The sequence below is a fragment of the Chaetodon auriga genome, chromosome 1 (genome assembly GCF_051107435.1).
Source record: "Chaetodon auriga isolate fChaAug3 chromosome 1, fChaAug3.hap1, whole genome shotgun sequence".
NCBI classification, from domain to species: domain Eukaryota; kingdom Metazoa; phylum Chordata; class Actinopteri; order Chaetodontiformes; family Chaetodontidae; genus Chaetodon; species Chaetodon auriga.
This window is the reverse complement of record NC_135074.1, coordinates 8475217-8490368: the sequence shown is the minus strand read 5'-3', so window position 1 is coordinate 8490368 and position 15152 is coordinate 8475217. Positions and strand designations below refer to the sequence as shown.

Sequence of the window (15152 nt, the reverse complement as noted above, 5' to 3'; positions counted from 1 at the left end):
TAAGTGGAACAGGAGGTTTCCAAAGCTACTGAGCTTTACAAGCAGAAGCTGACCATTTTGAAATGTCAGTAGAAAAGCAGAGCCAGTTGTTCTAAACATTTACCAAGCATTCTCAATCCTGCCTCAAATCAGATCTGGGTGCATTCTAAAATCCACACGACAAAGCTTCATTTGAAAAAAAGTAATACTATTCTTTCTCCAGAAAATGACCCTGAAAATAATGCTATTTGATCTCTAGCTCTGTGTCCAATACGGCTACCAGATTAATATACATTGCACAATACTACTGGAAGGCAGCAGTATTCAGATTTTAGGAAATGACAGTATTTGAAATCATCATTCTGGATTAACCCTCAAGACAGGACACAGCAAGTTCAAGACTAGCTGCAGATGGCAATAATTACATATTCTGTGTTTAAAGATTGTGCAATAATCTGTTTCATCATGTGGGCAGATCTGGATCTGTTGCAGATTTTGCCTGACCTGGTATAAGTAGTATTTCCCTTTAGAAACAAACTGAAGCTGCTCAGGACACATTGTCAAATGAGAGATCTGGTACATTTCTTGGTGCAAGAGGATGAGCAGCTGACATGCTAAGGGAGAGTGCAGCGGGACAGACACACTACTTTAAAATCAGATTCCACAATTGTCAGGTGAAAAGGGCGCTGAATCTACTGAGTCCAGACTAAATTAATACAAGGTAAGAAAACTTATTATGGAAAAGAAAATGGTTTGCTGTCATTGCATCACACTGTAATTTGGTGTTTGCATGTCTGCTTGCATGTGATGTGGAGAGTGGTTCTTACAAGATGTTCAGACCAAAGAAACAGACCTGCGTTGAGAAAACGTGAGGGCATGCTTTGATGGGGTCATGTGGCTGCAGATACCAGTGAGAACAGAAGAGCCAATCTGAGTGATACGCCATGAGTTTGACATTTTATTAGACTTCATTTTATTCTCTTCCTTGATAATCTGCAATCTAGACACTAGAATTACCACAGTCACTTTTGGAAGTAATCTACCATGTTATATGTACAATTGATTGGTCAGTTGTGGTGCATTGTTGGATGAAAGTGCATTGCTTTGCAGCAAAAGTTAAACCTTTTTTAAAAATTGTTTTTTTTGTTTTTTTTTAAGTCATACAGTGTTTTGTCTGAGCCCTCTGTGTTGCAGCTGAGTGCTGCCAAAAAGTGGCTGACCACTCAGCATTACTGTGCCTGATTCACCAAAGTTGTCATTTCCTGTCATGCCTTTGGGCATAATGATGATTTCACACTTATGGTTTTCTGGTAATAAGAGGCCATAACCTGACTGTTAGATTCGTCATCCTTCACCATTCTCAGCTTAGTGGTGATGCTTCTGTTATTGGGCAAGAGTTAATTAATTGTGCAACATTATTGTATTTTCTTTTTTATTATTTTGTCTGCAGACCAAAATCTGAATGTCAGAGGAAGACATTTCTGTGCTGCCCAAGCACAAAATATATGTTTCAGTTTAACCACTGGAATGTCTCCATTTCTTAAAGCCACAAGTGTTTTGGTCAACCAAAGCAAATTTAGAGTTTGCACAATATCTGAGGCTAAATAAAAGTTTATGCATTTCATAAACCCCTCTTTAGCCCATTTCATTATATAACTCTGGGTTCTTCACCTTGGGATGGCCAGATCTGTATACTCTTATCTCAAGGACTTTTACAACTCAATGTTTTGTACTTTCAGCTGTTTCCCCACCCACGAGATCAACCATTAACTTTGGCCTGAATCTAAGCAGGCAGAGCATAAATAGCTGTCATTATCCCCTTTCTATCTTCTTCTTCTCTGGAAGAGACATGGGGAAAGGTGTCTACATCAGCAAAGCGGTGGCAGTAACCTGTGTGGTTGGAGGCATCGGTGCAGTGGCCACTATCATAGCTCTGTCTGTGGTTTATGCTCAGGAGAAGTCAAGGAATGAAGTGACACTTCCAGCCATTACCACCCCCAGTACCGCTACCACCCCCAGTACCGCTACCACCCCCAGTCCCGCTACCACCGACATTACCACTATCACCCCCAACCCACCCACGACACCTTCCACCCCGAAGGAGCCCTGGCAGCGCTACAGACTTCCAGACTCTCTTGCTCCTGTCTCCTACGATGTTACCCTGTGGCCCCGGCTGGAGCCCAACAAAGAGAACCTGTACATCTTCACTGGACATTCAGAGGTGATCTTCAAATGTGTTAAGGACACAGACCTCATCATCATCCACTCCAACAAGCTGAACCTCTCCATCATTGAGGGACACCATGCCAAGCTGGAAGGCCTCGATGGATCCACTGCGCCCAGCCTGAAAGAGACCTGGTTTGAGGTTCCCACCCAGTACCTGGTGATCCGGCTCGACGGGCCACTGCAGGCCGGCAGCACGTACAGTCTCTACACTGAGTTTACTGGAGAACTGGCTGACGACCTGGGAGGATTCTACAGGAGTGAATACATGGAAGATGGGGTGAAAAAGTACGATGTTTTTTAAACCTTGCTAAATTCTATTAAAGACTGGCATTTCGGGAAATATGCTGCTGTAGATTAGAAGAGTGTCCGTCCATTAAATTCAGCCAGTAGCCAGTTAACTTAGCAAACAAAGACTGGACACATGGGGAAACAACTAGTCTGACCCTGTCCAAATGTAACTCACAAATTAACACATTATATCTTGTTTGCTCGATCCATACAAAAACCAAGTGTAGAAATTTGTTTCCAGTTTCTTATTGCTATGCTAAGCTAGCTGGTTGTAGTTTACAGTACCATAAATGAGAGTGGTATCAATCTTTTCATTTAATTCTTGGCAAGAAATTTTGAATAAATAAATACATTCTATCAATTTTTGATAACAATCATCAGAAGTCATTTTATGAGAAGCACTGTTTAGTCTATTTAAATTTAAAGTCAATTTAATCTCAGTTTAATTGCTAGCCTATAATTGCTTGTGAAATAGCAATTATAAAAACTCACTTGGAAGAAAATCTAAAACCCATATCCACTTTCGGGAGTGCTTACAATATTTACATCCACTATAGTTGGTATTTTGTATTAAAAAGACACTATGGTAGTCAGCAATGCATGTACAGTTAGTATTTCTTAGGCCTCATAATATAATCATTTCACTAACTTGAATCTTGAATGCAATCTGAAATTGCATGTGTCATTAACGGGGGAGGAATAGACAGGTTTGTGACGGGGCTACACCAAATAAACTAAAAAAAAACAAAACGCTTCATTACAATAAAACTTGAAGCAAACTTTGTACATGGATTATATCTAAGTTTGAAGTATCTAAAAGTGGAGGGTCCTTTAACATTTGATACAGGTGTTATTTATTGAGTTTTCATTTCTATCATTGTCAGAGTTCTGGCTACGACTCAGATGCAGGCAACCCATGCCAGGAAAGCCTTCCCCTGCTTCGATGAGCCTTCCATGAAAGCTATCTTCCACATGACTCTCAAACACCCTTTTGGGACTGTCGCTCTGTCCAACGGCATGGAACGGGGCAAGTTCTTGTTTCACCATCTAGTGCAACATTTTACATGTGTACATGTGTAATGTTTCCTAGCAGCTTTAAGCATAATGTACCTTACGTCAGTTACATTTTGATTGGTGCCAGTTAGTAGATGTCTCATTTCTAAACTGACTGCTTCAAGTGGATCAATTACAAAAACCTGTATTTCATTTATAAGCACTAACCACAATCAGACCTTTTGCTAAAAGAATAATGACTGAGGAATGTCAAATGTGACAGACTGTTAATATTGCAGCTGCAAACATACAATTCTCTGTTGTTTTGTACTGTAGTCATACAATGAGTTTATCTCTCCCCATTTCCTCATTTAGAATCAATCTCCTGCTGTCTTTTTCCCCATACAGAGTCGAGTAACATCACTGAGGGTGACCAGACTTTCAGCATAACAACCTTTGAACCCACAGAGATTATGTCAACCTACTTGCTGGCTTTCGTCGTGTGTGAATTTGATTATATTGAGAGACATTCTGAAAATGGCACGTTGGTAAGTATTTATCACATCTTCTAGTTAGAACCAAACAAATTGCTGTAAAATATCGACATCGTTTATATTTACAGGTCTTTGAATACTTACTGAAGAATGCTGGTTTTGCTATTATTTTGCAGTATGTGTTTTTCAGTTATTTTGTAGTACATTTTGTATTTCATTTCTATTCTTTTGTAATAGTTAATTTCCACTGTGGCAATGTGGGCTGCTGCTCTGAAACAGACCCTTGATCTCCCAGAGTAGATCAAGAAAAAATGTTTTGTTAAAGTGGACAATAAACTATAACATTAGCAATGAGCTTTAAGAACCACACCTCATGCTAATACCACTTCTACTACTACTACTACTACTACTACTACTACTACTACTACTACTAATATTGCATTTGCTTCTACTGCCTCTGCGATCTGCTGTTGCTGCAGTACAGTACCACTGTTACAACAACAGCTGGAATTAAGCCCAATAATTTCAACCAATGTGAGCCTGAGAATGTGAAACTGGAGCCAAAGCAGCTGTTTTCAGGAAGTACTGCTTTATTAATTAAAGACAGAAAAATCATTTTATGTTTTATGTCAGCATGACCTCAGAATAACCCCTCAGATAGGACTGAAGTGTTTGATCTAGGCGCTCCTCCTGCTGCAGGGGATTCTCGTTGCTCATTTGTTGTAATGGGCCTGCTGTGAACTTGGATCCTTGATATCATGGATTAGCCACTAAACACTGAATGAACCATGCTATTACAGGACACTAACTGTGTAAGCCACTATTTTTTCTGTGTGGTTACTAAAGGATTGTTTGTGTCCAGATCAGAGTTTGGGCTCGCAAGAAGGCTATAGAGGAGAAGCAGGGAGACTATGCCCTGAACAAGACTGGACCCATACTGGAATTCTTTGAGGGATACTATGCCTCTCCTTACCCTCTGAACAAGTCAGGTAGGAACTCCACACACCCACAGGCCGTTACAAGGAGTAAATAAGCTTACACTACTGTATTAGTACTACTAATCAATATAACTTTGTGGACATATTGTGCATGTGCAGTAACTGCTCCGATTTTTACCTTAAATTTTGGTAAAAGTTTTTGGAAAATGTACAGCCAGCAGTCCAAAAAATCACCTCTCTAATCATTTTTAGACCAGATCGCTCTTCCGGACTTCAGTGCCGGAGCCATGGAGAACTGGGGTCTGATCACCTACAGAGAAACTGCCCTCCTGTATAATCCTGGCGTGTCATCTAATGGAGACAAGGAGTGGGTGGCAACGGTCATCTCGCATGAGCTCGCTCATATGGTATCTCAATCAAGTGTATTCAACTGTTTAATGCCCTCCAACATTTTTCATATCTTTGATGATAATTGTATTTACCTTTGAAATGTGTTTAAAACCGTGCCATTGAAATGTCCTTTCAGTGGTTTGGGAACTTGGTGACCATGAAGTGGTGGAATGACTTGTGGCTCAATGAGGGGTTTGCTACCTACGTCTCTTATCTTGGAGCCCATGAGGCAGAAAAAGATTGGAATATGGTGAGTTTTGTTCTTTCCTCTTCTCTAGAAATACTATATCCAAGCTGAAAAGTTACATACTGAATATACTCACTGGACCTCTTTTTTAGTTGCTCCAGTGAGAGCCAAGTCCTGACAATGTGGATGTAGAAATCATCTTTAGTGGAACACGTATCCAGACATGCCACAAAGCTAAATACAGAAATGTCTCTGTGTATTTTCCAGAAAGACTTAATAGTTATGAATGAGATCATTGGTGTGATGGCTGTGGATGCCTTGACCTCCTCGCATCCCCTGTCATCCAAAGAGGAGGTTGTCCAGACACCAGAGGACATCAGTCAACTGTTTGACTCCATCACATACAGCAAGGTGCAGAATAACACAATCACAACTTCTTTACCCCCATGTATTGTTCTCCTGAAGGCCTACTAGATAAGATGTTGACCTCCACTAAACAAAAAGAATGAACTCAGCTGTGCTCTTTCTTCCTGGGTGACCTTTATCACAGACAGGGACGCTCTCTTTGGGAACTGAAGCATTAAACCACTGATGAATCACTGATCATCATTAACAGCTATAATTCTGATATGTCACCAACAAACTAATATCCTCCTGTTTGTCACTACAGGGGGCTGCCGTCCTCAGGATGCTCTCACAGTTTATCACGGAGGCCGTCTTTAGCCAAGGACTCCAAGTGAGTACAGCTGATTAAACTGATCATCTAATCTGTATGTGAGGAAACTGTCAAGTACAATTAGAATATAACCTATGGGTTATTTTCTGTCTGCAGACGTACTTAGACGAGTTTAAGTATAGCACCGCAGGCTACACAGACCTCTGGAATCACCTACAAATGGTAAGAGAGCACCATCATCACTACTGCTTTCTCTCCGTTTAGAAAGGAAATCCCTCAGAACCTTTGTTCAAAATGATTAATTTATTGCAAAATTAGTGAGACACAGTAACACAGCTTGGTCTACATCTGGATATAGTGTAGCTCACAGGTAGGATTGCTAGTCATTGCTGCCCTCTGGTGGCCGGGAGTATTACTAACTCTCATCACTACACTAATATAATGTGTGCAATGTGCTATGTGAGCATTGATAAGAGAATGAAACAAAAAAGTAATACAAAAGTTACTTTTCCCAGTAAGTAATTACTTTTATATGCAGTATTTGTAAAATGTTCCTATTACTCTTGAGAGAGGTAACTAGTAACTATAACTAATTAGTAATTTTCAGTGACTTGCACAACACTGCTCTAGATGTCACATTTTACTCACAGGCAATTTGAGTCTTTTCACACATTTTTATGTAAAATATTGATTAGTGCAGCTGTAAACTGTGGAGAGACACATAACACATACTTCCTCTTACAAATGTAAAGTAAGAAACGAACTTGGTCCACTTGGTGCTAAAACCTGCTCTGGTATGACAAGTAGCTTATTGTGGAAATATTTGTAGAACTCATCTGTTATTCATTGTGACTCAGCGCTCAACAGTAGAATAAGTCAGCTCTGAGATCAGCTTAAAGCTTAGAAGACATGCCACCTTGATAAAGTCTTGAAAAAATAGAAGTGTCAAAAAAATGTGTCAGAGTAAGCATTGTGGTTACATGTGGCTGCCCTCTGAACTGTTTGTCAAAAGTGACAGAATTCCTCTGCAGGGAGCAACAAAGAGTCATAATATTACTAAAATGTGAATACTCCTGTTACCAGGCGGTGGATAAAGCCAACATATCGCTGCCCCAGTCTGTGGAGAACATTATGAACCCCTGGATCCTACAGATGGGGTTCCCTGTGGTCACCATCAACACCCAAACTGGAGAAGTCACCCAGGAACACTTCTTGTTGGACCCAGACTCTGCAGTAGACACACCTTCAGGGTAGGAAATGTTTTTAATGTCTCACATATGCTGAAAATACTGTATGTGGTCATATTGAACCCCGGCATATGAAACTCACGTGTACATTCTGTGTTTACCCACATATGCATGGCCGGATGAATGTGGCTCTAGCTATGAGTGGATTGTCCCTATTACGTGGATTAAGACTGGTGGAGAAGAACAGCAGAACTGGCTTCTTGCTAAAGAAGGTAAGATTTATTTTAGGTGTACGTTCAGAGCAATGCAAGGATGATGAGCACAATGCAAAAATGTATTTTTTTCATCTCCATCCAAACAGACACAAACAAAAACATGATGCTCGGTACTGATGACTGGTTGCTGGCCAACATAAACATGAAAGGCTTCTACAGAGTCAACTATGACTCTAACAACTGGGAGCGCCTCCTCGCCAAGCTGAGCTCCAGCCATACGGTACAACGCCTCCAGCTGGAAATGATGCTGCATTACTCCTGCAATGTTTGAACGTGACTATTGCAGGCCCCAAACTCAATTTCCTCTGTCAATTCCTTGTTCTCTTTCCAGGAAATTCCAGTGATCAACCGAGCACAAATTATTGATGATGCATTTAACCTCGCAAGGTGAGTCCATATTTTTTGTGAAGCATTGTTGTCAAATATCAAATGAGAGAGTTGAGTAATTGTGTGTGTTGTTTTCAGGGCAAAGATAGTGAATACAACTCTGGCTCTGAGGACTACTCAGTTCCTCATTAATGAAGTCGAATACATGCCCTGGCAGACAGCCAGACGCAACTTGGACTACTTCTTCCTCATGTTTGACCGCAGTGAATTGTATGGACCCATGCAGGTTTGTGATGACATTTGTTATACTTTCTTTATAAAGGGTTGCAGATTGGTTAATCATGGAAAAAATATAACAGTATAGCTCTTTGGTTGATCATATCTGGATGACACATTTCTCTTTTTGAACAGAAATAAAAGCTAATGAAACATGTCCATTCTCATCCCTCAGAATTACATAAAGAAACAGGTGACTCCTCTGTTTGACCACTTTAAAAATATCACTGACGACTGGACAAAAATCCCAGAAAAGCACACCGAACAGTAAGGATGTTAACATGCTTGTCTGCTTCACACCCTGTCTGCTTCACTCACTTGTGCTAAAGTAACCTTTGAGACAATCACTGTAGCAGGATTTATTTGAGCTGAACTTCTTGAACTTCCTGTCACAATGTCCACACACAAATCGGTGTGTGGTAGCATTTATTGTTAGGATAAACCATGGTGGTATCATGAGTACACTTGTCTTACAAATCCCCGATTGCAATCACAGTAAAACATATCTTTATGAATTAATGCGATGTGGATTAAATGAACCTTTAATGGGTGCCAAAACTAGATAATTGACAAAGTGTTTATGTATCCTCTGTCATATAACTGAATCTTCCCAAGCTGTACCTCACATAACCTTCCCCACACTGTGTCCCCGTCTCCAGTATCTTTTTAATGCGTTCACTCCAATTTACTCTTATCTTAATAGAAACACATTCTATCTCCTGAGTTTATATTTACTTCTTCACTTACTCGTGGAAAACCTCACTGCAGTCCTACTGACAACCTGCATTTTCAGGTGTGGCTTTGACTTGATGCCATGCAAGTAACATTGGCATTTTAACATTAGTAAGCTGTGGAAATAAATAGAATAGAATAAAATCCAACTAAGAGCTTATGTTGAATGTTAGTCAGCCAATGCGCTCTGCAAGATTAGCTTCTTTATTCAGTTCATCCAGAGGAAACGTAATATGACGTAATATAATCAGTTTTAATGCGGTTTTAAAGGGTTAACATAAACGCTAGCTTCTTCAACATCACCTGCACTTTATGGACCAGGTTCCTTAGCTAGTTTAGCATGGTATTTCTTTCACACCTAACACACAACAAGAGAGACCTTTTAGCTATTTAAATTTCCTGCCAAAAACATCACATTAACCCTGTTTAACTGGTCGGATAAAGAAAAGAAATCTCACATTTGGGGATCCAACTCTCTTCCCATTGGCTCACAGACTTGGGGTCCCCAGATGTGAGATCTGCAGCCAGACCAATGTAAACCATTTTTCCGACCCATATAACATGTGATGTTCCTGTCCAGGTACAACCAGGTGAATGCAATCTCCTTGGCCTGCAGCAGTGGAGTGGACGGCTGTAAGGACCTGACCACTGGCTGGTTCAGAGCCTGGATGGAGAACCCAGCAAACAACATGTATGCTCACACCCCACGCTTTCCTTTCTGTCTTATCATTTTTCTTCCACCCTTACTTCACTTTTCATATTCTTCCTCCTGTGTTCCTTATTTTCAATCTAGGTATGAATACATCAACTTTTCCAAACCATGTTAAATCCAGGAGTTGTTTTATTTCAGTTCAAATATTTTCTTTGCCTTCTGCATCTTTAGGCCCTCACTGTCCCAGCTATGTCCCACTTGACCCACCTGCGTTCTTTACTGCTGTCGTTGCCTTTAACTCTTTGTCATCTTTATTAATCGTTCCAGGATTAGTCCCAACTTGAAGTCCACGGTGTACTGCAGTGCAATTGCAGAGGGAGGACAGGAGGAGTGGGACTTTGCTTGGTTCATGTATAAGAATGCCACCATCGCTTCAGAAGCTGACAAACTCATGTATGCTCTGTCCTGCACCAGACAGCCCTGGCTACTGAACAGGTCTGACATCATGCTTGATGTGTTTGTCTTCTCTTTGTTTGTGTTTGCTCTTCTTAAATTCATTTTCAGTCAACAGTCAAACACTGTTGTTGCAGCACTACCTAGTATATTTAGCACATTAGGCTTTTGTCCTCACTGTGAATGTGTTTCAGGTATCTGGACTGGTGTCTGGACCCAGAGAAGATCCGTAAGCAGGATGCCACCTCCACCATTGTTAGCATTGCTGGTAACCCCATCGGTCAAACTCTGGCATGGGACTTCATCAGAGCTAAATGGGGCCTTATAGTCAATGAGTGAGTTGTACCTGATGCACACATGTCCAGTATATGCCAACAAATGGTCCTGTTACCTTAAAGCTGGAGAAGGAGTGCAGTGTTGGCGTTAAACATGTTGCTATGCAGGCAAAATATGTTAGATATGTATACATTCATGGTGCTGTAACAAGCATTTTTTAGTCTGTCTAATGTTGGTCCACCACTTTGGTCCATTCTTAAATATCTCAATTCCTATGGGATGGAAGACCAAAACATTTTTGACAGATGTGTGAGTGAATCTTGGTGATTTTGGTGGCCCTCTGACTTCTTGCGCCATCATCATGTCAAAAATTGGCTTTGTCCAACACAGTGGTTTATGACCAAATCCAGGCAAAACAGATGGCCTTCCTACCAACCTGTAATCCCCTGCTAATTATTAAATGTTACCATGCGAACACACTAAACTAGGATGGCAAACAACATTATACCCGCTAAATTTCAGCATGCTAGCGTTGTCACTGAGCGCATGTAGCATGCTGACGTTAATATTTAGCTCAAAGCACAACTTTATTTCCTGTTTTTCATGTATTCTTGTTATCAAAGTGTCCGACCACATAGCTTTGGTTCCACAGCCTGTAGTCATTATGCAAAATGATCAAAGCCATGTTTTTGCCTTTCCTTCAGCTATGGTGGTGGATCATTTTCCTTTGGATCGCTAATTAGTGGAGTGACCAAACGATTCTCCTCTGAATTTGAGTACAAGCAGGTACAGTTTCTCCCAATATTTGTTGTGAATACGCACACACACACACACACACACACACACACACACACACATACATATATTGATGTATATTTACATGCAGTATATGACTTTACATTCGGGATTGATTCTCAGTCACCCCCTGACCCCATTTCTCCATTCCTCTCCAGTTGCTGCAGTTCAGAGAAGACAATGCAGGGCAGTTGGGCTCAGCCAGCACATCTCTTGAACAGGCACTGGAAAGAACCAGGGCCAACATCAATTGGGTGAAAATGAACAAGAAACAAGTCCTTGAATGGTTCACCGAAGAAGCTCTCTATTAAATTTAGCACTCACGCTATGTAGTTTTCAAATGTAAATTTGAGTATTGACTTTTACTCCACCTGCAGCCAAATTTATTAGTGTAAATGGGTTTTTTTTAATGTGAAGTATTGATCAAGAATTTTTATGAATACAGACTATTTAATATCAAAGTTGGATTTTGAAGAAAATATGTTTTAATACTGTATATACTGTCTACATTTGAAAGAATTTTATAGGAATGTGATATTCTGTACTCACTAGGCTGCATTGTCACATTTTTACTTCTTCTGTGGATGAAGTCTATGAAATAAAAGCCATATTGTGACATTTTGTACCTCCACATTTACTTACAAGTACTTTGAGTGAGCTTGGATATTTAGCTCCTGTGAGAGGAGAAACAAGAAGACAGAGAACCTGTGAATTTTAAAGGTTCTGAGCACAGTTTTTGCTTCGAGACTGCAGGCACTGCAGGGAAAACAAAGCTTATTTGAATGTAAAATGCCTGGCTGGGAATAAATGTCCACAACATTTCAGTTATGGTAAGCAGATCAGCTCATCTGGGCAACATTACAGATTACAGTGTTGACATAACAACAGCGTAAAACATAATTTCACAAAGTGGGCAGCCATCTTTAATGATAAGACATAAAACACTGATGTGGCTTTGCCCGTATTAAGGTCTGGGTCATATACGAACACAGTTCCAACAGAAAGTGACTATCTGAACTGGGACTGAAATAAAACTGATTCATCAGCATTATTGGTCCAGATTCTGATCTCAATGAAGGGCCATTCATGATGAGGTTTCTTCCTGGGCCTCAACCACCAGCCATGTTTACACAGGATAGAAAAGGTGCCAATTAACTGGTCCCAGCTCAGCTGCCACTTCTCTCAGTGGGGATCTTTCCTTAAGGACTTTAGAGGGGATGTGCTCCTTGTTTAGCACCTCATTGCTGACAGCTGTAGTGTTTGTGTAAGGAAGTGGAGGCAAAGCAGCAAGTCTGTTGATTTCATTTGTTCAGTTTGTAAAAATGATCAAAGAACTAGAAAACCATAACCATTTGGATGAATGCAACAAACTCAAGCGTGATTTTGATAAATAATGTTTATTCACTTTGTAAAAGCTCAATAAATATACAGGTCTTTATACAAAAACACAAAAATCACAGGAATCCATTTTGTTCAAAATAACAAAGATGATGTTTTGTCCATAAATGTTGTTAGAGGTCATTGTTGCAATGAAAATAGAGTGGATTGACCACCATGTCCCTCAGCACTGTCCAGAGAAGGCAGCATTTTGTAGCTGCTGCTGCGTCATCCAGTACTGCTCGCTAGTAAAATAACCTCCACTAGAAACCTGACAACAGAAAATAGATTTTGGTCATGAACTCATTCAACAGAAACACTCAAGAAAACCACAGGAAATATGTGCATTATGAAAAACAAAATCTTTTCATTTTAGAAATTGTTGAATTTCTGGAATTTTGCAACCATGATATGAACATACCTGATATGAGGGCTGCAGAGAGGACAGCTGGGGTGTGCTCATGGTGTTATAGTCTGCTTCTTGTGGGATGCAGCTGACTGTTGGTTGACCCAGGCACTGGTTGAGAGTTTGGGGCTGCTCCTCAAAGCCTAAGGATCTCTTCTGCTCCAACACCTCCTCGCTGATGCCCAGTTGAGCTGACAGGTAGGAGATGTAGCGGATGGTGAGGCGCAGCGTCTCGATCTTTGTTAGGGTCTGTCCGGCTGGTGCCACTGAGGGTGGCAGGTATGTTCTTAGGTGATGCATGGCCTTGGTCAGATCCCTCATCCTCAGCTTCTCCCTCTCACTGGCTGTCTGGCGCTTCTTGCCTGGATACCTGGACCTGGATTTCTTTGTGGTGGACATGGTTGTGGAGGATCTGGAGCAGGGCAGATTCTGTGTATCGTGGGTCAGACGAGGTGCTGCCGGGCTCTTGAAGACGAAACAGTCCAAAGCGTTTGGTTCGTTTCCAGCCGTCTGGAGGGAGGTGGGGGAGAAGCAGAAGGAGTCCACAGAGGATGTGGGAGACAGGCTGCTACCAGCGCTGAAGTAACCAGGGTCCGAGGTTGGATCATAGGCCAGAGGATCATAAGACTTGTCCAGCAGGGACTCGCAGTCAAACAGGAAAGCGTTCTCCTGGAGCTGCAGAGGAGAGCAGTAGGACACCTCCATTGCTGCTGTTGTAGTTGCAGTTGTAGTTGGCGCTGTGGCTGTAAGCTCTTCCCTGAGCAGTGAGCTGTCAGTGTGCTGCTGGTGAGACAGGCAGAGGATAGTGAGGAAGACCAAGGAGGCTGCTCCATATATGTGGTGGGAGGTGTGAGGTTGCACCTCTGGCAGCCACCTCTGGTCCTGAGAAGTTCTGGGAGCAGGGCTGACACCTCGGCCAGGGGGTCCCATGGGAAACAGGCCAGCTCCAGCACAAGGTGTGACCTGGCAGCTCACATGGGCACCATGAAGTGGACAAATTCACATTATACGCTCCTGCCGCCCGGGAACATGACCCTGCCATGACAGGGGTTGTACCTGGGTCACAGGTCTGTCTCTTAACCTGAGGTATTTCATTTAGAAATCTGGAGTGTTGTTGGCTGTGAAGGCAGCAGCTAAATAATCTGTTATGACATAAAATATACAGTAATTGAATGTCACTTTTTTTTATTAATGGTTGATTGAATGGAAGAGTAAGAAACAGAACTGTCGGGTCTCATGTTCAGTCAAACACAGACGTCATCTTCACCCATATACAGTAAAAGTAGTTTGGTGACACACTAAAGTCAGCTTGTCTTTCTCTCTGCTCTGGTATCTCCTAGAAGGTCAGGCTGCAGAAGTGTGCCGAGGCAGCTGGGAGGTGTGATGAGCTCACACCTCGTCCTGTTTGGACAGCAGTAGACCTCACTGGCCTGGGAACCCTGATCCTCACAGAAGAACCAATAATTACTACCACATTTTGGATTTGAGGAACTGGACTGTCCAGCCTCTAGACTGCCAACAGTCAGAACACCCCTGTTAGTGTCCCTGTGATCAACATTCAAGGTTTGTGGCAGGGTGGTTTTGATAAGTGCAGATTGGAGTGAGTTAAGAGGAGTGACTATGATTTTTTGTGCTGATGAAGTGTGATGTAGCATATTGTCAGTCCTCTATTAAATTTTCACTTTATATTTTTATTACTTTATATCCACATTTATCTTTGCAGCTTTGTATTTTATTACTTTATATGCACTTTATCAGATGGCCTTGCAGGCGTTTCACCATTTTTGTCAACCAATGCTATTGCCATGTGTCTTTCCACAGTTTCATTTAAAATAGCAAGGTCAATTTAAATTTGCTAACATACACATCATGCTATATTTTGTATGCTGGGCAATGTTTTTAATGTTGACAGGAAGTTGATCTATCATCAGTCCATCAACGCACACCTTCTCAACCCATTGTTACTGCAGGAATTCATATGTTTGAAAAATGAATTCTCAGTAATCTTATTTACAGCTCTTGCTAATATCATTTTTATGCTGCCATGCTTGTTATTTTTGAAGGTATCAACAGATTGCTGGATTTTCTCTGATATTTTTGTGGATTTGGTGCTCGGGTGGTGACTGTGGATACGAACTCTGAGCAGCTTTCCCACAAACTACCGCGTCACATTTGACTCCTGCTCTGCAGCAGAGGTGAAACCTATGAGCAGGACGTGTGAACCA

General features: G+C 41.4%; 2 protein-coding genes across 2 annotated transcripts; one reads left to right on the top strand and one right to left on the bottom strand.

Moving 5' to 3' along the window:
- The first annotated feature begins 516 nt into the window (after positions 1-516).
- LOC143324476 (aminopeptidase N-like) lies at positions 517-11517 on the top strand. The gene is made up of 21 exons (XM_076737013.1): positions 517-700; positions 1719-2490; positions 3378-3530; positions 3902-4034; positions 4843-4969; positions 5171-5325; positions 5445-5558; positions 5763-5906; positions 6166-6231; positions 6328-6393; positions 7255-7421; positions 7554-7630; positions 7720-7853; positions 7965-8020; positions 8099-8246; positions 8412-8503; positions 9549-9659; positions 9948-10115; positions 10268-10408; positions 11054-11135; positions 11303-11517. The coding sequence occupies exons 2-21, from the start codon at positions 1829-1831 to the stop codon at positions 11453-11455; spliced, it is 2949 nt and encodes a 982-aa protein (XP_076593128.1). The 5' UTR covers positions 517-700; positions 1719-1828; the 3' UTR covers positions 11456-11517.
- Positions 11518-12705: 1188 nt separating this feature from the next.
- Positions 12706-13632, bottom strand: mespaa (mesoderm posterior aa). Its single transcript, XM_076736624.1, has 2 exons — positions 12943-13632; positions 12706-12792 (listed from the first exon to the last, which is right to left on the bottom strand). Exons 1-2 carry the CDS (start codon positions 13630-13632, stop codon positions 12706-12708), a joined length of 777 nt encoding a protein of 258 aa, XP_076592739.1.
- Positions 13633-15152: the final 1520 nt, after the last annotated feature.

Excerpts from the sequence above, each read along its gene's own strand:
- LOC143324476 (XM_076737013.1), top strand. The coding sequence starts at position 1,829 with ATGGGGAAAGGTGTCTACATCAGCAAAGCGGTGGCAGTAACCTGTGTG. Across the intron at positions 2,491-3,377 it reads ATGGAAGATGGGGTGAAAAA|AGTTCTGGCTACGACTCAGA; the intron begins GTACGATGTTTT and ends TATCATTGTCAG. Across the intron at positions 9,660-9,947 it reads GAGAACCCAGCAAACAACAT|GATTAGTCCCAACTTGAAGT; the intron begins GTATGCTCACAC and ends TAATCGTTCCAG.
- mespaa (XM_076736624.1), bottom strand. The coding sequence starts at position 13,632 with ATGGAGGTGTCCTACTGCTCTCCTCTGCAGCTCCAGGAGAACGCTTTC. Across the intron at positions 12,793-12,942 it reads CTCTGCAGCCCTCATATCAG|GTTTCTAGTGGAGGTTATTT; the intron begins GTATGTTCATAT and ends TTCTGTTGTCAG.